General features: G+C 37.0%; 1 protein-coding gene across 8 annotated transcripts in view; it reads right to left on the reverse strand.

Annotated features, from left to right (window-relative positions):
- Positions 1–9,107: 9,107 nt before the first annotated feature.
- Positions 9,108–23,973, reverse strand: part of QKI (QKI, KH domain containing RNA binding) — a 348,918-nt gene continuing 334,052 nt past the window's right edge. For 2 of the 8 annotated variants that reach the window (XM_019526797.1, XM_019526800.1), the window contains 3 exons: positions 22,950–23,222; positions 20,159–20,233; positions 9,108–15,581 (listed from right to left, as the gene is read on the reverse strand). In XM_019526797.1, coding sequence (XP_019382342.1) covers positions 15,565–15,581; positions 20,159–20,233; positions 22,950–23,222 — 365 coding nt within the window. In that variant the 3' untranslated portion in view covers positions 9,108–15,564. Of the gene's footprint in view, positions 15,582–16,145; positions 20,997–22,949; positions 23,247–23,973 lie in introns of those variants that run through there. The other 6 variants (XM_019526795.1, XM_019526798.1, XR_002099355.1 and 3 more) reach the window with 4 other exon arrangements.

Below are 23,973 nucleotides of genomic sequence, written 5' to 3' on the forward strand. Positions count from 1 at the left end.
AAGTCAGGGGTCAGGAACACAGCAGAGCTTGATATATGACAGAAGATTTGCATGGCCATTAATATTTCATGGTTTCCTGGCCATGTGGCTCAGCACAAGTACATGTACAATGATGTCAAATTGTCTGCCATCAGGTCACCTATTTGAAGAGTGTCATACTTATCTGAGTCATAAAGGTGTTAATTACAGGCCTGTGCCTGTGAACAGAATATAAAAATACCTAGATTCTCATTCCCATTGCAGAGATATCTGGCAGACCTATCTAAGGGCTTAGGCTGGATTTAAGTTGTGCATACACTTTGTGCTAAACCTCTACTCAGGGGTGAGTTTTGCCCTAAAGGCAGCACATAACTGATCTCTTACTTACTGCAGGCATGTTAGATCTGACAGGGAGAAAGAGTTACAGCACTATCTGAATGGCTTTTTAGCCATTATTCTAGAATGTGAAACAAATGTGCTATTTATATGCAAGTCCACAGGTAGCGGTACAGAAAGGCGATGCATTTTCTCCATGTTTTAGGCACATCTAAGTTGATGATTAAATTTTAAAATTGGTATCGCTTCTCAGCCTCTTGTCGGTTAAGCCCAAGTGTAGCAGCCATGACAATACAGAGAAATCTCAAGGATTAAACAAGAGGATTTTGTCCCAGGATTTTGGCAATTATGTTTAAAATGACTATTTTGACCATACACACCTTACTCACAGGGAAACATCATGGCAGCTTAGCTAGGTCTTCCCCTGAACATCAGACAAAGATAAGCATTAACCTGCCTTTCCAGGATTTTGTCTGTTGAATAAGTATGTGAATTGCGGGGCAGGAATGACTTGCAAATACCTGAATGCATATTTCCCTGCTGATCACTGACATGGCTCCTTTTTCCTTGCTGACTTCTGATGAGGTGACATTGCTAATGGGCTAAATGGGCCTCTTAAAGAAGCAAGGTATCTGTATGCTGGCTGTTCAGCAGCTTCTTTGCTTCAATAGGGCATATGTTAGGCACAACCTGAAGAAAGGCAGCAAGAATAGTATATAGAGTACCACAAGCATGCACAGCACTTTACAGCCAAGAAAACCGTATGCCTGCTTAGAAGAACACAATGACTGAGTCTGACTGCACCACCCATTGTGGTTCCCCTCTTACTCAGGAGCAGTCATCCTGTTTTCATCTGAAATGCTCTTTTTAAGTGCTCCCCTCCGTATGTGAGGGCTGCACCACTATGCCACAGTGAGGAACAACAGCAGGCTAGTGCTGGGGAGGGAAGCATGATAATGGAGAAACTGCTCCAGGAAGCATTACAGCACTTAAAACCCTTGTTTGTGCTTCATTTGTTGTTTTTACTAGATGGGTTTCTTCATCCTTTTCTTTTAAATCAGCTCTGTTCCAGCATGGAAATAAATTATTTCCAGCCTCCCTGATATAAGGAAGCCACAAGGAAATCTGACTAAAGTATGTAAAGCACCCTGATCTATGTACTATTGTAGTGGCAAAGTTTATGGCAACTAATTAAAGGTGGGTGCTTGAGGGGGGTGGAGGGGAAGGGTGATTTAACAATTGAAAGCCTAGAGAAAGCAGCACTTGGCTGCTTAACTGATTTGTAGTGAGGTGTAAACTACAATAAATAATTCAGCCATGGGCTTTGCCTGTGGACCTGGGTCATGTGGTCTAACTGCCTACACTGTTTTGGTTTTATTTTATACTAGCCTAATAATAAATGCTCTAGTTTGAAAACTTCAACATCCTGTTTATCACTAAAACTAACACATGCATATAAAGGCCTCAAAAGCTATTTTTTAAAGTATGTAAAAAGCTCACTGCCAAAGAGATGCTCTGTACATTTGTACACAGGCCCAAAAGCCAAAGGTCCCAAGTGCTGCCATTCTAGCATCAAAGCCAACTGTTTTAAAGGTACGTCCATGTCAAGAATCCTGGGCCAACCTCAGAGCTGAAGAGCATCACGTGGCAGCATGGGAGGTCTGGTTTGAATGCCGGCCTACATTCCCACATGCAGAGCCTTGGCTCAAAGAAGAGAGCACTCAGTGGACAAAAGACAATACCTAGGTTCATTATGTGCATTTAAAACAAAATTGTAAGCCTGATCTGTAATTTCTATCCCTCATCATTACACCCTGTTCCCTAGTGCAGCCACACTGAAGTTGCGTTCATTTAACGTGCTGCAATATGGGACCTTGCCTCATTCAGTGTTTTCCTCCTGGCCCTGACTCTGACCAGCTGCTGTAGCAGCTCGACATATCCATGAAGAGTATTTTGGAGTAAAAGTATTGAAATAGTAATAGTTTTTTATTATAGTTCTGCTTCTGGAAAGCACTCATTTCCCACCAAGAAAAGTGGGACTTGCAATAGGCCATAGAAATTAATGGCAAAATATGCAATTATTCAGAACAGCATGGAAAGCAGCAACAAATTTGACTGGTCTTGTTGTTTTGCTGTTTGATGGTGGTCCTGATTACCCCCACTGGGAAAAACAGTGCATTAGCTACCTTAGTACTGTCATATCTGTCATTTATTGAGCACCAGGAAAGTCTGACATCCAGCAGCAAAGCTTGTCAGCAAATCCAATTTGCCTATCCTGCTTGCTCTCATGAATATAGCAAGGAGTCCCTACTTCTTCCTAATTCTGTTTGTGTATTCTCCACAACAAAACAGAATGAGGAAAAAAAAACAAGCCCTCTGTTCCTTGCAGGTTCCTACTCCTCTGTCCTGCTGCATGTTCAGAAACATGGTGAGTATGTAAACCTAAGACACAATGCAGCCTATGCATAACATACCTGCAGGACAAGGACATGTGCAAGCAGAAACAGAGCCGAGATAGGAGACAAACTGCCAGCTCTGGTATTGCTGATATCCTCCATGCCATTTTGAGCCAAGAGCAGGACTTGACTGGCCTTGGAGACTCTATTGCCCTCTCACACTTTGGCTTTGCATAGACTGTGACTTAAAGGTGGTTTACAATGTGGTTGCTAACATGTTCTTTCTTGTGGTGCCCTCATCGCAGTTTCTGTGCAGTTACATACCTCTTTACAAAGCCCTGGTGTAGGGGCAGCATTCTTATCTCCATTTTACAGATTGGGGAGCACAATTCAATGAGGGTTAAGCCATATCTATACAGTAAACCAGGGGGTAGGCATCTTTTGAGTGGCAGGACACTTTGAGATGCAGCTCCCAACCACCACTGCTGCCCCTGGAGCTGCTGCTCTTCCTCCTCCCGTCCACAGTGCAGCCTGTCACAGAAGTGCTGCCGACATCACTGCTTTGCAGGACAGATCTAACTGCTTGGTGAGCCACATCTGGCCATGGGCCATAGATTGCCAACCTCTGACGTAAACGCCCCATCTTTGGCATCGGTGCCCTCAATCTTGCCATGCTGTTCTACTTGGGACTGTCATTCAAGTTGCAGCAAGGGAAGCTTAAGTTAGATATTAGGAAAAACTCTCACTAGGAAGCTGTGGGAACTGGCAGCATATGGTGGCAAGGGCACCTCCTCTGCCCTGTGCCATGTATTCCTCTGCTGCATGCCATGAAACCCCTCTGCAGTGTACACCCAGGGCTGCCCCAACCCTACCTGCTGTCACCTCACCAGTGCAGCCTCTGCTTACCTTTGCTACTCATTACTACCAAATGTGTTACTTCCTAATGGACAGGCAATCCATTTCCTGGAAAGTCTTAGTACTGGGAATACAGGGCAGGGCTGGGAATGTACAGGCATTCCAGCCCCCTAGCTAGACGGTTGCTTTTGGGTCCCCCCCCCCCCGTCCCTAGGAGAGCATGACGATTCACACACTGCTAGGGAAAGGGCAGGGTGTCAGTGTGAATCTAACAGAAATAGAAAGCAGCAGCTGCCAAGAACAGCCCCCTGCCCTGCCAGAATGGGAAGGGCAAGGAGAACTGCTCTCCTTGCCCCTTCCACACCTAGCAGTGCTGGTGCCAGAGTGGCAGGTGGAATTCTTGCAGCAGTAGATGGAAGTCATTAATCCCAGTTCTCCCGGTCCACTGACTGGAAGAGTGGGATGCAGGTGGGGGTGGGGAATTAAGGTGAAATGAGGGAATTCCTACTACTGCTCAGAATCATGAAGAGACCTGGGGCTCCTGTAGCTCTTAATCAGGATAAACTCCCAAAGCCTGTTCAAGGTGCAGGAGACATTAACACAGGAGCTTGAACCATCTTGGGAGCACCCCTTTCCCTTGTACAGGGAGCAGAGGTGGGGGAAAATGGCACCACGTGAAGGCTAAGTACAAACAGTCAAAAAGCCCGAGGCTGAATTGATTCAGTCTGAATTGATTTGCAGGTTAGTCTAAACTGCGGAGATTAAACTGAGAAACAATAGGACGCACATTCACTTTTGATTCATGAAATGTAGCCACAGGCCTGCAGTGGCTCAGGCCAGAAGCAGTGGGATCCTAGAGCAGGCTCTCTGGCAGGTAGCCAGCATGGGCTGTGTTTGCTTCCTCTTCCTGCTGCCCCTGAGGTCTTGGGATTTGCAGTCCAGAGTCACAGCAGCAGGACTCTTCCTGCTTCCAGGCACAGGCAGGGGCTGCTTCCCAGTGCCTCTGGGATTTGTAGTCCAGTTGCAGCCTGCAGTAAATTTGAGGGAAGGGGTGTTTAATCCCTCTCCCTGGCCCCAGCCAGGGCTTGCCTCATGGGGGCGGGGGCAGTCCCTTCCTCCCTCCCAACCCTTCTGTACTGGAGCAGACAGCACAGTACAGTACAGCACAGCCCAGGGCTAGAAAGCACCTAAAGTGCTTATCCAGAACTGCTGCCATTTTTCCTGAGACAAATGTCTTGCTGCCAGTCTCATCCCTGAGTTAATTTGAGATTTATAAGCAATGTCCCTTACCCTAAGCCTGCTGAGAGGCCAGTCCAGTTGGTGTGCTCCCACTCCAAACACACAGGGAGCAGTGAGTGCTGTACAAAGCACAACAGTCAGACCTACTTTCATTCCTAAAGTGGGAAGGGAAGGAGGGGATGGTAGGGCTGCTGCTGTCAATCACTTTTTTACATCATAGGCTGAAGGTTAGAGTGCTCACCCGTGGAGTCCAAGCCCTCCTCAGCCCAAGATGCCATCCTGAGGAACTGAAAGGCATACAAGGCATTTCTGCAACTGGGAGCTTCACTTGTCTGGTGGCAGAAAGAGTGGCACTATGGCAGGAGCAGCGACTGGCTCCGTCTCCACTAGCAACAGCATGGGCTGGCCTGGAAGTGGCTCAGGCTCAGAGCTAAGCACCAAAGTGGCCCCCCATTGCAAAATGTAGGCACCCCTAGCTTAAATCATGCATTCTCAAAACAAAATTGTGAACAGGTCATGCTTGGGGGGTGGCTCATAATCCTTCCTTTCTTTACGGATGAGGGGAGGTTTGTTTTTGTTCCTTTTTTCCTTGCCATAATGTATGGCGCTTGAAAAGATTATATAAGAAATTCCTCAATTTCTACATTATTTCCAGTTCTGCCTTTATCCTACAGAAAAATAACGGTTCCGTTTCCAAGGCTGCCAACACAGCAAACTTTTCATGTTAAATAATTATTCAAAATTAAGCCAGATACAAAGTATTCTTGGCATGAAAAACACCAGAATATGTAGCATTTTGAGTACGTGATGTAGAACTCTTTAACCATATACCTTTTTAACCAATATAAAAACCACTGGACTTTGTAGTTCAGTGGAACAAGTGGTTGTCAAGATAAGACACTTTTAAAGGCGCACAGACTCAAGTGATGGAGAATGAAAAAGTTACCTTCAACACTGTATTGCTATCAAAGGATACTGATAAGACGCAACTGTCACATCTTTGATAGAAGCATAGCAAGACCACTCAAACTTTAACCCTGCTTCATCCAGGATCAAAGTAAAGGCTGGTTAGTTGCTCGCATGGCTCCCGGCTCACTAACACCTAACAGTTACAGTATAACAGCTTGTGTGTGATCCTGAGCAGCATATCCCCCTCCCTTTTTGAAGAGACTACATATGGTATGTTTGCCCCCCTAAACAGGTCTTTTCTGACTCATATGCAGAAGTACTCCAATACATCACAAGATGCTGATCAAGTTTTTTATTCACTTTTCTTAATTATAGGTATTAAATTATATGTTTTATAATTAATTCAAGTTCTACAGATGAACCAAATGGGAAAAATACAAAATCCCAAATGTAACCTCCTTAGGATAAAAACTGTATCATGCTGTGTGTTTCCATTACATTCCACACAATGAGATCTCCCAAATAAAAATTGATCCCAGTATCCCTGCTACCAGTGTAATATTAAGTTACATTCTTGTTCATTTGTCCTATTATTTTTTTTGTTTCCTTTATTTGGGACAACTAATTTTGGAGCCGTATCCTCACCTTTATTGTGATACCAAAATACTTTTTTCCTAGACAAATGTATGCACAGAAGGCTTAAAAGGCTTCTCATTCCATAAGAAGCCAGTAACCTAGAGTGATGAAATTGCATCAGTTACCCACAAAATGACTGATCCTTTATAAAAGGAATCAGATCTTCTTCAAGGAGGGAGGGAAGATATCAGGCATTTTGGAAGGGCATCTACCAATGCATAGAAAAAACTGATTAAGTGTCCTCAGTTGCAGGAATCCATTAATTTGCTCAGCATTCTGGGTAGAAGGAAATTTTTTGAGTCAGTCAGTCCTCATTTATTGATGAGCTTCTGAAGGGATGCAGTGTTAAACCTCTCAATATTTACCATGTTGCATGATATGCTGTACTTTAGCCCCACCTCCTTGAGTTACATGAGAATCTACAATTTTGTTTTTCCCACTCCTACACTTAAAGAAGTCTTGCAAACATGAAAATAAGAGACTTGAAACTAAAAAGGAATGAAAAAGATCATGCATGATGCTATTTTTAAAACCTCATATTTTCATGGAAAGGAAAGTCTGATTTTAGTTTTGAAACCACTGCAATTGGTAACACTGAGGAGTCACCTCCATTGGGAGCTGCAGCACAACTGCTCTATTGAGTTCAACGTATGGATGTGGAGAGAACAATGGCTCTTTATGCTTCTTATTGGTAGCCCAGCAGCAAAGAGAAGGGCAGTCATTTCAAACACTGCACTTTTCTGTTACCTATGACAAACAACTAAGAATACTGGGAAGCAGCAGCATTATGTATTATGCTTATTTCCCTATAAAAAATGATAGATTCCCAAGCACTGTTTTTATGCCCAATGTAGTTATATTGGCTAGGAACAGAAATTACACAAACTGGTATAAGTGATTGGAAACCAGTTAAAATCTGTAACACAACAGAAATTCAGTGCACATAAACTGCTTTCAAAATGGCTGATACAGGTTTAAGATAAACCTGGATGGAGGTAGTATCAGACTTAACTGATTTAGGTTAACTTGGTTATTGAACTTCTGTCCCAGATCCCCTCCAGATTCAAGTTAACTTGCAGTCCCCCAGCATCCCAGCATGCTGTGCACCTCCTCTGCAACCTCCCACTTGCAGGATGGGCAAACTAGCCTTGGCTCAAGCTGTCTGCTCTAGCTAAGCAGGGAGGTATGCTCTAGTGCCCTACAGCTTCTGGCCTGGGCCACTGCAGGCATGTGGCTACATTTCCAGAATCAAAAGTGAATGCCTGTTCACTCCCTTATTGGTTCAATCTGTGCAGCTTAGACTAACCTGCAGAAGATGGAATCGATTCAGCCTCTGGCTTTTTGACTGTTTTTAGCCACTAAGTTTAGTAAAATTACTCTGGAAAACTCTAGAAAAATTAGTTAAATCACTAATTTGTACAGGTACCAAAAACACTTAAGGTGGTGCAGGTTTAATGATGCAGGACTCTCCATGGTGCAATACAATAAAATGTACTGGCAATAAATTTGCACTCAATTTCCATATCTAATTTTAATGTACAAGAATAGAACGCCATTATAAAATGGTTCTTACCACATCTGTAGTATAAACATAACCAAAGCAATTCCAGGTTAAAGGATTCCCTTGGTGCATGAGCACAGTAAGACACTTAAACTGTCTTCTGAGGAACCTCCAGCAAACCCTTGTGTAGGAAGAGGGCCAGAGGCCTGCAGAGATTTCAGGCAGTCTGGCAAGCTCCGCTAACTGAATACACATCTAGCTGAACACACGCTGCAATCAGAAGAAACTACTGCAGCACACATTGTCATAAATCAAATTAATTTTAATCTACGATAAATAACAACAGTGAAGATGTCCAGGATGCTGTGTATTTAATTCAAGATATCCAACCTGCTCCATAATTCATGGCACATCTTTACTCTTGTTACTTAAACTACCCAGATTAAAGCTACCTCAGGTTTGCCACCCAACACACCTTTGACTTCAGTGTACACATATCCAGAGATTACTCTAGGTCCAGCTAATGCTGTGGTCCTTGCAAAGCCTCAGAACAATCCAAGAGCTGAGCACAAAAACGACTCTTTCCTCCCAGTCTGTACTAAAGAAATGCTTCCATGCAAAATACAGAAATTACTGCATAAAGATACTTAGTGAAAAATCATATTAAGAAGTTTTTTTTTGTTTTTTTTTTTTTGAGAGAAACCCACTTTACAAAACTCATATTAGCCAGAGGGGTAGATCATTATCATAATCTGCGTAACAGTGGAAGAGTTAGGGCTTTATAGCAGTGCTTATTAACATACTATCATTCAGTTTTACTGTAATACTGGCTCTATCAGTCCAATAGCTGAGATACTGAAGCACTTATGAAGTTTTTATTTTGTTTGGTGAGTCCAAGTTAGTCATAATTCTGGAGCATCTGCATATCCAAATCAGGATGTGAGTATTGTTTTTATTGTATGCGTGTAATGCATCATTACTTTTTTCTAGTCTCTAATTATAACCAAAGCAGTACAATAGCAATCCTTCAGTAAAAGGTAATGTCCACGTATTCAGATCACTATAAAATTTAAAATCTCTTTAAAAAGCAACATCTTTCATAACAGTGCTAAAAGCATTAATAAAAGTTGAAGTGTGAAAAATGTACATTCTTTATTCTGCTACTTAGTTACAGAATAAAATTTGACTTTTCAGAAAATAAAACTATAGCTGCAGCACTGGGAGCTGCCAATTTGCTTTTGAGGATAAAGTACATGCACTTTTTCCAGTTATTTTATTGCACATCATGAACAGTCATACTTGGTGTTTTTATTTACATGTGTTTTGGCAATGTCCATTTTTTCCTCAAAATACATTATTTTTCACAGACAAAACCTTAAATGTTTCATACAAACTGCCACAATACAAGTCAGAACGGAGATTTCTATTCTTCTCTAATAGTTTACCAGACATAAGTTAATCTTTGTTTTGGGAGCTAGATATCTACTAGTGCAGTGTGTTGTCAACGATGGACACCAAAACTGCCAGCACCAAGTTAATACTGCAAGTAACCAGCCACTGTGCCTAACACCCACCTCCAATGCAGAACCATACCACCTGCAATTAGTGAGTAGGCACATAGAAAGGAGAGCACTGTGCTTTAGTTAACCAGTTTGATTCAGCATTGATTACCATGTATCAGTATAATTGTTCATATGTTTATTTGAAAAACAATGTTCAATTAATAATATATTATTTCAGAAAAGTATTTCTATATCAAAGATATATATTAAATACGAACTAGGCAATCCATAAAAATAATTACACATTTGCGTCTAAGGAATGTTTGTGAAAAGCATGACATGGACTTTATTAGGTTTAATTTGTTTTTTTTGAGAGGTGTGCTATATTATTAAGCTGATGCACAGGAAATTTTAATATAGTGTCAAATATTTTTCCTGTGTGTTAAGGTTTTTTAATTGGGTAGCAACACATTTTAACCAATTAGAGAAGTACAGAGAAGATTTCCGTGGCCTTCATTGATTAAAAGAGAATTTAAAAATATTGAATTTTAGTTTGTATTATCTATAAATGGGTTTTAACACTTTATTTAACAATCTATTAAAATTGTATATTATTATAGTAAATAAATCCTGATCATCAATCTGTCTTGTTAAATGTATCCTATTTGCACCAAATAATATTTTAAATCAGTCTTTAAAGACTATATAAAACATTTTGGTTTGATGTACAGCAAGTTTACTGTTCCAGAGGTTGACTTTGATGCAACAGATTTATTCACCATCAATCAGTTTATATGCAGAAGAGCAACAAAGCTCTTAAATATAGGGGAAAAAACACTGAAATTCAGGTTTGCTCAGATTGACTCCATTTTACTGGATGGAACTGGAACTCTATATAATTTTTTTGATTATCTGCCCTTTTTAAGTTATGAAGACATTTTTACTGTGAATTAAAAAAAGAACCAAACTGAAACCATCCCTTCAATAACGCAGCAATGTTGAAGTCATCATTAACTGAAGTGCTAGAAATAATATCTTAAAACTGTTTCCTTTTTACAGACAGAAGTAGTTTGGTTTCATTAGGCACTTAGGTATGTACATTGAAAAATGCATTTATATTCAATAGTCACAATAATTTGCATAGTTATTTTGCTTTTAAGGTTTTTTAGGTTATTGCTTTCCCTCCAGCTTTAAAAAAATGCTTCTTCTGGGCAAATGCTCACAAGTTTCTTTAGCTGAAAATGAGATGAAAATGCACTGTGGGCAAAGTCTGGCAGTAGTTCATAGATAATGAAAATGGTATTACAGTCATCCAACTAATAGCCTTGGTAACAGAGACATGCTGCAATATACAATCTGTACCATCCTCTCTCACCTAGGAAGTTTCTGTCAAGCTTATATGTCTCCCATAAAGCTTAAACAACTTTGCCGTTTCAAAACAACATTCTCAACATAATTCTATGCAACTCCAAATTTTAATTATAAGACCAATTTAAAATTGAACCATAAAGTTTTTATCCACTCTGAATTATTAACTGCTTTCTATCTATGAATTTTAGATTAACGTATTAAAAACAAACAAACAGTGTATAGACAAAGGGGTTTTCTTGTACAAGTGAAACTATTGTAGATATATCAATTTTCTCTATTTTATACTGGCCAGCTACATATTTCTGTGAATTAAGCTAGAGATTTAAATGGTATTTATAAAAAACATATCTAGTTGTATAAAGCATGCTTAACTAATGTAATCCATGTGTACTCGTTTATCAATGCTGAGCCTATTTTTCCTTCATAAATTTAAAATACAGTATGTCCAATTTAATCACTTTTTCTCTATCATTAAAGCTTTTCACTTCTTAAAATAAAGTTTATGACAAAAGTGGAGACACAAAATTGAAACCCATCAGAAATTTAAAAAAATATTTTGAATGGATGCAAAGATTCCTCATCTAAATTTTGATGCCCTAGACAAATAAGAGTGTTGTGTCACAAATATAAACTGTTGGTATGAGAAAAACGTGGTGTGTATCAAGTGTCTATGGGCAACAGATGGTAATCATTGTATGTTTAAGATTACAAATCTGAGAGGCCTAATGCTGGCCCTAAAAAAACAAGACCCTTCAAAAACATATTTTTTAAAAATGATTTTTTTCTTAAAGGTAATTTGCACAGAAGTTCAAAACAAAACTTTTATTTACTACACCATTGTTCACCACTTACATTCCCTGCATTCATGTTGCTACAGTCATCCACAGGGATAAAGATTCCAGGTAAAGGTAGCCTTGTTATTAGAAATGGTTATTACTCAGTAACATAGTGCAAGAGGTGTAGTCTGTACTTTCTGTAGTCATTACGAAATGATCCAGTTTGACCTTTGGCTTACAGAAGTTGTACTCCCCTGAGCTAGGCAGTATTGACAGACTACAGCAGAAGTACAAAAAAAAAAAGGATGGCAAGAAGGAAATAAGGCAAAACTGCCAGAAAAAAATCTTGGCAATACTGCAGAAAAAAGCAGATTCCTCGTTTCAGATATACTGAGATAGAAATCTAGAAGTACTGTGTGCTCATAGAAATTAAATGTGTATCACTTAATATAACTTGGCATCAGGTACCTTAAATAAGTAATTGCAAGTTACAGTGATATTTACTATGACCTCAAAATGGTTCAACAAAGAATCAAACTGGTTTCTCTGGGTACACCATCACATGATTTACCAATACATTGGCATCTTTGCTCTTTTGCTGTGAGCTGACAGTGATTATTTTAGAGAAAGAAAAAAGAAAGTGTGGAATTAGTAACGCAGATGCTGAAAAGGCAAGTGGCAAGACTCTACAAGAAGAATGCCTCAAATAATGCTACTTTGTTCCCATCTCTACTGGTACCTCAAGGTAAAAGGCCAGAATGACCAAAGCCAATTTAATAGTAGTGTGCAGAATGTCAGCTGACAAACAACATAAAAACAAGTCACGTTGTGTTATCTGTGGTCACGTTCTTCAGGGTTAGTCCAGTAACTCAAGACTTTACATTCTTCTGTCTTTATTTATTTATTTAATTAAACATGTAATGGTTAATAAACAGACATAGTCCAGAGTTAGTAGGTTGGTATTATAACATTTATTAAAATAATGCTATGGGTTAATAGAAACAGCAAAGAACCAAAGAATTAAAATGCAAGCTATGTAAAAACCCAACTAAAACCCAAATATGTCTAATGTATTCATCCAGTAGCTAACTAAAAGCCCAAGAAAGACAACACTCCCAATATAATAAAGTACTGCAAAACAATTGGCAATATTTCAGTTATCAAAATTGTGGGTTTTGCATTTTTGTATCCTTTTTTCTCAATCAGGAAAAAAATTTTTTGAATGTTATATAACATACATATAAAACAAGATAGAAAAATACATTATAAACTTGTAACAATGGCTGTAAATACATTATCTTACATGTTTCTCATAGGCAATAGGTTGGTTATGGTACATACATAGCATGAAACTACTAAGATAATAAAGAATAGACAAATACATGTCATCTGTACGGTTACATACAAGCGACACTCCCATCTACCCACTCTAAAAAAATTACATAATACTGTCAGAAAGAAGTCTTAAAACTACATATTTTAATAAAGAAAAATTCGATAAAGAATGATAATACTGAGAACCAAGGCATTCAGAGATTTCAAAAGTCATGCTTTTTTTTTTTTTTTGAAGTTGATCCAAAATTTTTTCAACTAAGTTTTCAAAAATTCATTCAGAGCAAACATTACTTTTACATGTCACACATCTATTTCATACACTTACTTTCCCCCCAATAAAAGACCTTTGATAAACATCTAAAATGTCCAGGTTTATCATTAATTGAGATGAAACTGGATCAAATACTGGTATTATTTTAGCAAATCTCTCTTCAAATGTTTGAGTGTCGCAAGTTTATTCAACCAACCAAACAAAAATCAAAATGGCACAGCATATACCGTAAGTAAAATCAAAACAACTGTATGTGTAACAGGAAGACAAAGCCAGTGGCACGATAAACAAAAGCTAGCTGAATACAAAAGGATGAATGTCTATTGCATAGTAAATAAACTGATAATTGTTTCCAGGTAAGAGAAGATGCTAGATGAGGTCACCATGCAGGTGCTTAAAAATGTAAGCCCTCTTAGCTTACTTTTGACCTTTGATTTGGAAGCTGTGAAGGTTTGCAGGAGAAGAATAAGTTGACAGGGAGGGGAAAAAGTTATCACCTGATATTTGCCAAGTCTAGTACTGAGCCATTTGGAAAATAATACTTGCTCAATGTCTTTAGAATAAACACTGTGCCTAGGTTAGCTTCAACTTCGGTAATGGCCCACTACATGAACTTCATGTGGAGCTAAACATGAAATATAGCCAGACTTTCAAATAATTAATCAATGTCTCTTTCCTGCCTTTCTTTTGAATAAAAAACAATTAGAAGTTAACATTAAGCAAACAGGAATTGATGAGAAACAACTTACACGCTATTTGACACTGCAGGAGCTGTTTATAACACCCTAGGACATGCTCAGGTTAGACTGAAAACTAGGTACGTCTGTTCAGTTTGATTATGCACTGAACTACTATTTTGTGGACATGTTGTAGTCTGCTACACTTTATCAATTCCCCTTCCCCTCCCCCAAGACAACTCCACACCACTGCTAAACAAAATGAAGTATTTGCTGTCCCATAAACATTTGTCAGCTAATTTAGTATGAGACAGCTTGTAACATGAACCCTTTGGTTTAGAGGCTGCACAAGTACTTGAAATAAAATGTGCATCAGATGTGACTGAAGAGTGAAAATGCTGCAAGAATAATAGGGATGATGTATGAAAAAATATCCATGTTTCACATTACAAAATTTGGCAAGTTGCATCATGCTAATATGGCAAAAATCAGGTAATTCAAATGGTCAACTCATTTGTCTTTCCTCACAGCTTCTTTTCACATACTGGGCGACTGAGTGGCATGCATTAACTTGTTGTTTGAGGGAGGAGCTGATTATACAAGACATCAGACTAAATGACCATGGAGAAAATAAGGCACTTCCTTTTCTTTAGACTTATTCCAATACTTAAAAAATAAAAAAGAAAGACTAAAAGGCTCTTTTGGTCTTTTGTTTCTTGACAACCACCAGAAAAAATCATTTAATGAAATAAAGGGTTTCTTTGTTCTTTTTTTCTTTTTTTATAACACTTGAAAGTATAAAATGCTACATTTCCAAAAATATATTTTTTCTGCACCAGCACCCTTGTATAGTAAAAGTATCTACTTTTTTGTTCATTTTGTTTCAATGCACTATACTTTATCTACAATTTCATTACATGTATACAGCAAATAGGCAAGCATGGCTTTTACATCCTTAATGAAATTTTTCTATACAGGGAGGTTTAAAAAAAATATTTGAACAGTTTGCCCAGTAATGTGACACATAATGCATGTACCTTGTTCTCCTGTAATCTTTTAAGGAGGTTTAAATATGTTCAAAGTAATTTTAACTCAGATTTTACTTTAATAGTGTTGTTGTTTTGTTCTCTGCATTTATGTAGTTCTGATAAATTCACTGTAGTCTCTCTTTCATGGCACACTTTCTTTTAAAACATCCAATTTGGCAGGCAATAGAAAAAAGGCTGCAACTTCTGCCCTTTAAGGGCACTAGTAGTGACTAAACAGCATGTCAAATTTTGAATACTTTTTGGAATCCCTTCACCAATGACATCCCTGACCAAAGGTTCATGCATGATGCATCATCACACAGTACATTCAGAGAGAGCTTTGACTTCATTATGTGAAGAAAAAGATTCCTAGAAGTCTCTCACAGTAACTGCCTCTGTCATTGGGTAGTTAAGGGACATCTGTCTCCATCTCTTAAGTGAGGCCTTCTTACCGTTCGCTTACGGTGGGACACTAAAGGATGATCAGTGCTGAGGGATGAATTGGACCTTATTGCTTTACTACTATTCAGTGCAGGTTCTAGAACCACTTTCACCCAAACAGGAAATAAAAGCTGAGTTGGAGGACAACAATTTCTTTGTCTTTTTTTGTTAGATGGTAAGACGAACGGACAAGTGCCTCAGCTCGCTGCACTGAAGACAGGCAAGCAAAGGCGATTACCAGTTAACTGATCAGCAGGCAGGCATGGTCAGGTCATCATTGGGTGAAGAGTTCAGAGGTCAGAAGGTCATAGGTTAGTTGCCGGTGGCGGCTGGGTGGTTAGAAACAAAACAAAACAAAAAAAAACAAAACAAAAAAAACAAAAGAGAAAGAAAAGATAGAGAAGAGATTAGTTCCAGCTAGTGACGGCTTAATGACAACATGAAAACTAATCACAGCTAATAAAAACAGGCATGTTTAATTCTGACGTACTGATTGACACCATCTACAGAATGCAATAAAATCATGACAGCCTTGCATCATGATTTGAACGTGTGAAGGAGAAGCCCACTCCCACAAAACTGGTTAACAGGAAAAAATAGAAATAAAATACAACTAACAACTAATGGTTAGTAGCAGTCAATGAAGAAAATTGGAAAACAAAAACAATGAACAGTTTTTGGAACTTGGGAAAGAATTTTGAAAAACAGTCAGTGCACAGTATCAGTATCTGACTGCTATTAAGCATTAGTATTTTCCCAGGTGCAAGCATTAAAGCAACTATTAATGATGGATGTGATTATTAATAAACTGGTTATTAAAAGAAATGAATCTAAGAAATTTTGAACTTCCATAAACAATTTGGTTTAACAAACTATGGGCCAAACAAGGTTTATTTTGTTCATAAAATTTTTATTGCTTTTCATTTATTCTATTTACAAACAACGTGGAATTTCTTGGCCTCATGATACAAAGCAATACTAAACTGTAGTCTAGCAGTGTAGGCATCATCATGGGAATCAGGAAAAGGCTCAGCCTATTGCTTTAGCCAGCATTTTCCTGTTGAAAATACTATTTTACACAGATAGGACACTTACAAAATGCACTTGCATGTAAACACTGTAAAAGTCCTGCCATTTTAAATTCTATACTTAAAAAGCTCTAAGTACATCAAAAAATAGAGAAAATATCTAATTGATACTAATAAGGCATTTTTTAAACTACAAACAGCTCTCTTTATTCATTTTCAAAGCTAATACTCTGCAAATACAATAAAATCTGACATTTCATATACATTCCTGCTTTATAATTTTATATTTTAAAAGAAGCCACCTGTAAATACTATTTTCTTTTGCAAAAAACCCACAAAAAAAAACAAAACAATAAAACAAAACAAAATTACAGTAAAACATAAAAAAGTTCTCAAGTGGAAAGTTATCATTCCCAATGTTCTTGAGCTGTTCCTTCTTTAATCATTCTCTCTCACATTCTCCTTCACCAAACTTGGTCCACTTAACAGTAGTATGTTTTTTAAGACTCATTCAACAGCTTAATTATATTTAATAAATTCTGAGGTTTGATAGAGTTTTGTACTGTTGCCATTCTGACTAAGGCAGAGGAGATGAAAGTGAGAAAGGTATTCAGTGCAAAGTCAGATTTGTGCCATTCCATACAAATGAAATCCAGTAGGTGTAAATGTTCACAGATAGCATAATTTAATGACCTATAATCATGGGTTGATTTATCTTCACATAATAAAAACGGTTTCTATGGCCTATCATTTAGGGCAGAGTTTATAAACAATAAAAAATTACTACTGTAACTTAAACGAGACCACATGTTCCCTGAATTTCTCCAAAATTCTAAGTGGGATTTTGTTTAAATTAAAACTGCTGTTGCAAAAATAAGCAAAAAGTAAAAAATAAATATTTAATGTGGCACAATCTCACCACTTTACAGGTATACTAGAAACAGAATCTTAAAGCATTTTTGATATTGCTTACAATTTTGATTAAATGGTATTAAAATTTTATATATAAATTATGTGACAGTTGGTTTTGATAAAACATTCAGATAAATTCTCAGCATTAACATTTCTTATGGAGTTTATAATCCAAGCAAGCTACCTTTTAAAATTCCAGTACACCTGTGATACATCCTCTGCCAAGTCTCTGGCCTTCTACAGTACACACAGGTTTATCAACTGTGCAACACCATTTATAGTTTATTACAATTAAAATCAGTCAGTCTCTGTTATATGAATCAAATTCAGTTTTGTATTATTTATATAGCGGGGGTCTTATTCTTGGTTAAAATGAACTACCTGTCAACCCTTTGATTCTAAACGCTTAGTTATAAAAGTAAAACATTTACACATTTGGGGACCCTTGCCTTAAATGCAGTGCTTTTAACTAAAAATATACAATGAATAAAAACCTACCTAAACAGTGAATACAGTAGTACTATAAAATACTCTGAGAACTGGTTTAAAAGGTTTTTGTTTGTTTGTTTAACTTTAGACCCAATGAATGCACAACTTAGTTAAATTTAAATGCTTAACATTTTTCCACATTTGAAAATAGTATTTTCGGTTTGCTGACATTGACAGAGTTGCTATACATGGCAGGTGTTTATCAATTTCCAATATTTTAATTTTAAAATTATCCCAATTTTAAAGAATCACCTCATAAAGTTGTGGAATGCCAAAAGGCATTCTTTTCAAAACATTCCTTCTAACAAATCTACAAAAAGAATGTGCACTGATAATCTATTTAAAAAAAAGTCTTAAAATTATTGTTGTGTAATCTACTGCTTTTATGTAAATTGTTAATGATATTTTTAGAGCTTTATTTCACCAGAAATAACCGGCAGGGTTTTCATGTAAAAAAAATATGTAGGGCACAGAATGTGCAGCTGATTGACTGGAAGAACAGCTCAGTGTGTATCTATTCAATTAAAAAATATACACTGAACTTTCAAGATCTCTAGGAGATGGACACTTTACCATCAAAAGTTGGCTTTAAGTCAGCAGACAGTGAGGTGCGGCCTATATTTATCTTCAGTTCAATTATTTTTGAGCAGTAACCACTACTAAAACATATAAGCATTTTTCATTCATTAAAAAGATTGGTAAGATTTACAAACACTACTTTAGTCTATTCAAATGGAGTACCTGATTTTTTTATTTTATATATATGAAAACATCTCACAAAAGTATATGCTTTTTGTCGTGCTAAAGCCCATCAAATGTGGGTTCTGGAAGTCATTTGCAGGAAGAGATTCTAGGAACAATGGGCCTGTATTTTTAAAGGTACTTAAACATCTAACCCTACTGATTTAATTGGGAGTTGGGTATTTAAATACTTTTAAATATCTGGACAAACATCCCCATTACTGAGAATATCCTGCTGCCTACTGAAGAATTTTCAATACAACAATGACAAGACTCCAACTAGTGTGATAGAATTGAAGGGGAGAAGTGTTCTCCTGGTTACTATAGTGTCTGTATATTACTTCACTCCTTTTGTAAAGCATGAGATCCACACCTGAGAGCAGGAGAGAGAGGGAGAGAGACTATGTAAAGTAAGGATCTTGGGAAGCTCCTCTCAGGAACTGACGTGTGTGTCCCCTTTAATGAATGAGAGGAAGAAAGGAGGTGAAGTATAGACTAGCATTTGTGCTAAAGCGGCACACCCATCACCTGAATTCGGCTTTAAGTATACCATCTCACAGAATCCTGTGAAATCACTATTGTGCTAAGAATAGGTCCTTAGAATAATAATACTTAGAACACCATAGATGCTTTGCATCTTCAAAGCACTGTACAAACATTAAACCTCACAACACCCCTGTGAGGTAGGGAAGTATTATTATCCTTATTTTACAGATGGGGAAACACACACAAGAAAAGTTAAATAACTTGCCAAAATTCACACAGCAAGTCAACTGGCAGAATTTGGGAGCTCCTGGGTTCAACCAATACTGCTTCCTAGCCAAACAATCTACTCAATGTCAATAAACCGAAAGTATCATTTTTCTCAAAAAGATTAAATAAATTCATTAAAGGGCCCAAAAGCATACATTTGTGGTAAATTACATTTGATGAACAGGAGAAAAATGAAGATTTAATTTCCATGCATTGGTTAGTCCAGAGAGATGTCCAAACACTGGATGTCATCTCACCAATGGGACTTCAAAAGTTGCTTCTCCTTCAGACAATGTATTTTAGCAGCAAATAAACTGATACCAAGAAATCCATTTCAGCAAAAAACCCTAAAAGAACTGGCTTTACAAATTCAACCAACTTTTGAAGTATTATCTTCACAGTCCTTAGTTTGCTGAATTCAATTAGATATTTGAGAACATGCATCTTCTTTAGTTGTACAGTACAGTGGCTCAAACAGTTTATTAGAAAAAAAGGAATCTAAATCTTCAGATTTCTCCAGACACAGACAGGAGGCATTTATTTCTTTACTTCTTTCTCATTAAGCACCCATCCATTCATTTTATTTTGCAACACCAATCTGATATTTCCACACCAATTAAAAGAGCAAGTTTGGAGGGAAAACAAATTAACTAATAAAGCACTAAATGTAATGCTTCCTGATGAAGCTGAATCTTATTTATAAACTTCTTATAATTGGAATCAGTTATAGCATTTCATATTAACTGTATCACAAAGTTCTGTTTTTTTTTTAATAGGTGGGAAAGCTAATGTAGTTTAACAAAATGTCTTTAAAATTGCAAGCATTCCCAGAGCTATAACATTGTCACTATTTAGATTTTTGAGAAAAAAACCCATCAATGAATAGGTCAAAATATGGTATTTGGTTAACCAGCTGTGGTGTTGCAAATTTCATGTACACTCACAGAATTTCTTATAGACAAGAACTGCAGAACTAAACTAACCTCGGTCTGCGGTCACAATCCTTTGGTAAGGATGGACACGCATATCGTGCCTTCGAACTTTAGTAGCCACCGCACCTAGTTAAATTGCAATTACCAAGACAAAAGTTAGAAAACATTCAAAGAAAAACATTAACAGCAGGTTTATCAAAATGGGTTTAGATGATCATTTACTACAAAAATTCATTAAGAAAGCAACAAGTTAAGGCACAGTAGTTTCAAATTTTAACCTTTTTATGAAGTTTATCTGTGCAGATTAATATTGCATTTATTTCAAACATCCTGGCCTTAACCTGTTTAATCCATTCATTTACAATCCCCAAAATTACAGTATTTCATAAAATCTATTAGGCCCAAACACATTTAGGCTTTACTAGTCACATATTCACTGAAGTGCCTTTCTTGCAGCAGGACTACTTTAAATAATGCCATATTTAATACTGACAATTTTTTGCTACCCTTAAGACCACTTCCAGTTTCTACCATAAAAAGTTTTAAAGCAATTCTTCAAGCCTACAGATTGTGTTTTAAACTTTAAGTCAATAAGTATGAACTGCAATGAATTAGGTGATTAGTAAAGCAAACAGTATAGAACACTTAGCAGTCAGTATACTACTATACACTCATAAATTACAGTTACTTTGTAATAATAGAGACTAAACCAAATTAATAGCACTAATTATTTTATATCTATGTGCAAAAAAAGTGCAAGTAAGTCACTGACTGCTAGGCTAAGCTTTTTTCAAGGCTGCTGAAACTAAGCATTTGTTAAATTCAGATCTGATGAGAGTTCAGTTAAGACCATTCTTGAATTCTTAGCCTTTCGTTGGGAAAGCCATACCTAAAGATAAAAGGAAGGGAATTAAAGATTAGTTGCTAAGATTTTACTCTAATAACAATATTCCCATTATTGCCACCACACACATCTCTTTGTCATTTTTGACGGTAACTTAGGACACTTTAAGATATCTAAAGTTAATCATAAAATAAACCTAACCAAGTGTATTATTTGTATGTGTGCATAACTCAACAAGTTATTTTTACTTCCACCAGCAATCTAAAGTTCTTTGAATTTAATTTCTCAAAAGAAAAGGCATATATTATGATCAATAACTCCATATTAAGTAGGTTGTTTTTAATTATAATAAAGGTGAAAAATGAAGAAGCCTTATATATAAGGTGCTGAGCCTTAGTGTATGCTATTTTGTGACTTAAATATCTAATAGTAATGGATTCAAAAGCCATTTTTGTGCAATTCTCTTCCTACACCTTCCCCTCCCCCACCCCTCCAAACACTGTGCCTGAAATTAGTAAGATTTGTCTGCATCATATTAAATGATTACTATACAGCATTGTTTGTTTTTATTATTATTTGCTACCAAGTTGGGCACAGATCTGCCACTGAACAGCAGCGGGTGCCTACAATGGTAATGTTTCTGAATACTAAAATTCTACTTTGACACATGATGTAGGTACTAGCGGAGAAGACCTGTGGATGGAAAAAGGGCATCCATGGTTTGCAGGAGAGATTATAAATAAAAATAAAAATACAAAAAAGATAAAATATGACAGGGCATCAAATATTTTGGCTATTTAAGATAACAGACAATAGCTATATCTTGGTCATGAGGAAATCTGGTATATAATTTTGACTTTATGTTACAACAAGTCATCATTTAAAGTTACAGATCAAGGTATTTCCTTTCTACAATGCAAAAAGGAAAATGTAAAGGCGCACACACACAGATAACACACGGAACATGTAGTCTTCACTTAATTGAGCATTGGATTTTTGTGTTTCTTTCAACAAGATATTGACTCTGAATCAGTGTCCAATGTTCATCAGAGACTTTTAGAATTTGTGTAAATCAATAACTGCTGCTGAACAAACTTTAAAGATCAAAGGCCTATAAATCAACAGTGTCATGCAGCACCAAGGTCACATACAATTCAGAAGAAGAACTAGAGAAAAAAGACTATTCAAATTTTGGAGTGAAGAGTAGGGAATGGGAGTTTGTTTTACATTGACTGATTAACTGCATACTAACTGCTGCCGTATTGTAGCCTTCAACCAGCAAGACCAAAATATTAGAAACAACTGGCATTTCAGTCCATTCTATAAAAAAATAACCATCAGTAATATTTCCATCTAACTGCATCATTCTGACTTGTAGTTCTTTATAAATTTATTGAAACTATTGTTTTCTGTTTAAAAGACTGATTCATCTGTTGCTGAACCTGTAGGAATTTATTAGGTCTGTACCATACCTGAAACAATATCTTTGATGTTCTCCAATATTTATTTGTCCGATACCACAAAAGTTTGTACAAGATTTAAAAAAATGATTTTTTTAAAGTATTAATGGAACTGAATTTAACAGTTAAAATATGGCTGGGGCAACACACACATATTTATGTTAACTATAAATCTCAATTTCTATTTGTTTTTACCTTGTCTAAAATGTCATTGGCTAGTGCTACAAAAAATAACCTTTACAAATTATTTTTTTTACCATAAAATTTACAAGCATTCCAAAATAAGTATTGATTTTAAGATAAATTGATTTAGCAATCCAACTAATGCTAGGACAATTAAAGAGTTTTGCTTAGTCTATCAATTTTTCCAGAGCAATTTAGAATGTACATGAAATAAAACCAAAATATGGTCAGAAGTCTTGCCTTAAAAACAATGTTTTAATGACTCCCACTTCTCATATGACCATGATAAAAGATGGATATGAATAGTAGTCTGAAAAAAAAACTATAATTCAGTGAAACATTGCCACAGACTTACCTAATACACCACTAGGTTCAATAGGATACTCAAGAATCGATGTAGCTGGTGCCAGTGTGTAGGGATACTCATATGGTGTGTAAATTAAGCCAGCTTCAGGTCCTGGAGGAACTATTGCAGCAGTTGGGTGAGGAGTTCCGTTTGGCATGACAGCGGTCTGTATTTGTCTGATCAAAGGCATTATGGTAGGGCCAGCTGGCGTAGGAGTACGCAGGGCAGCTGGTGGGAGAACAGGCGCAGGCCCAGTAATAATCCGTGGAGCCTGGGCTGTCGCTGCAAGAGAAAAGGCAAGGGCTGCTACAGTAAGCAAAGAAATTTAGAAGAAAGTATGGAGATAGCAGTACAAAACGTGGAAAGAATGGGAAAAAAGGGGAAAAGTAGGAAAGAAGAAAAATAAAAGGAAATCATTAGTACATGCGCTGATCACACAGTGCCAAAGCACACCATTCAAATGCAAACAGCTTTCCATTTTCCAGTGTGATTAAGTATGAACATGCAAAACAAAAAAGCCACTGTAAAACAGTGAAGTAGATTTCTCAAACAGGTTACATAGCACAAAAGCTCTTTTAAGAACACGCTTCTTCACCTGTGCTTTCAAGACTGCATGAGACTGAGATGCATGCAGGAGATACAAGGAGAATGAACACCGCTGTAAATCACATATGAAGTCTAAAATGTAGTGCAACTATAGGAGTCCACAGATACTCAGTTATGCAGAGCTATCATCTCAGATGAAAGTTTCATAATACTTTTATATATTTTAAAATTCTGTTTAAAATATATAAAAATTCAATTTCCAGGAGCAGTGGGGTTAAGGGCAACCTAGAAATTGTACATCTTCGTCTTACAGCTTTGTGATGAAAATCCAATCCAACAGGTGATTTCCTTCATTCTTAAGAACAAAAACATTTGTCTTGCTTTCTTTTACACCATACCTTATGAATGACACTATGGTTTTACTTAGTTAAGAAAAAGGGTATTTTATAAAGAGGCAGTAGCCTATTTTAAGTAAATGCCATACTAA

This window comes from Gavialis gangeticus, unplaced genomic scaffold, assembly GCF_001723915.1.
Source record: "Gavialis gangeticus isolate Ggan-Ray unplaced genomic scaffold, GavGan_comp1, whole genome shotgun sequence".
NCBI classification, from domain to species: domain Eukaryota; kingdom Metazoa; phylum Chordata; order Crocodylia; family Gavialidae; genus Gavialis; species Gavialis gangeticus.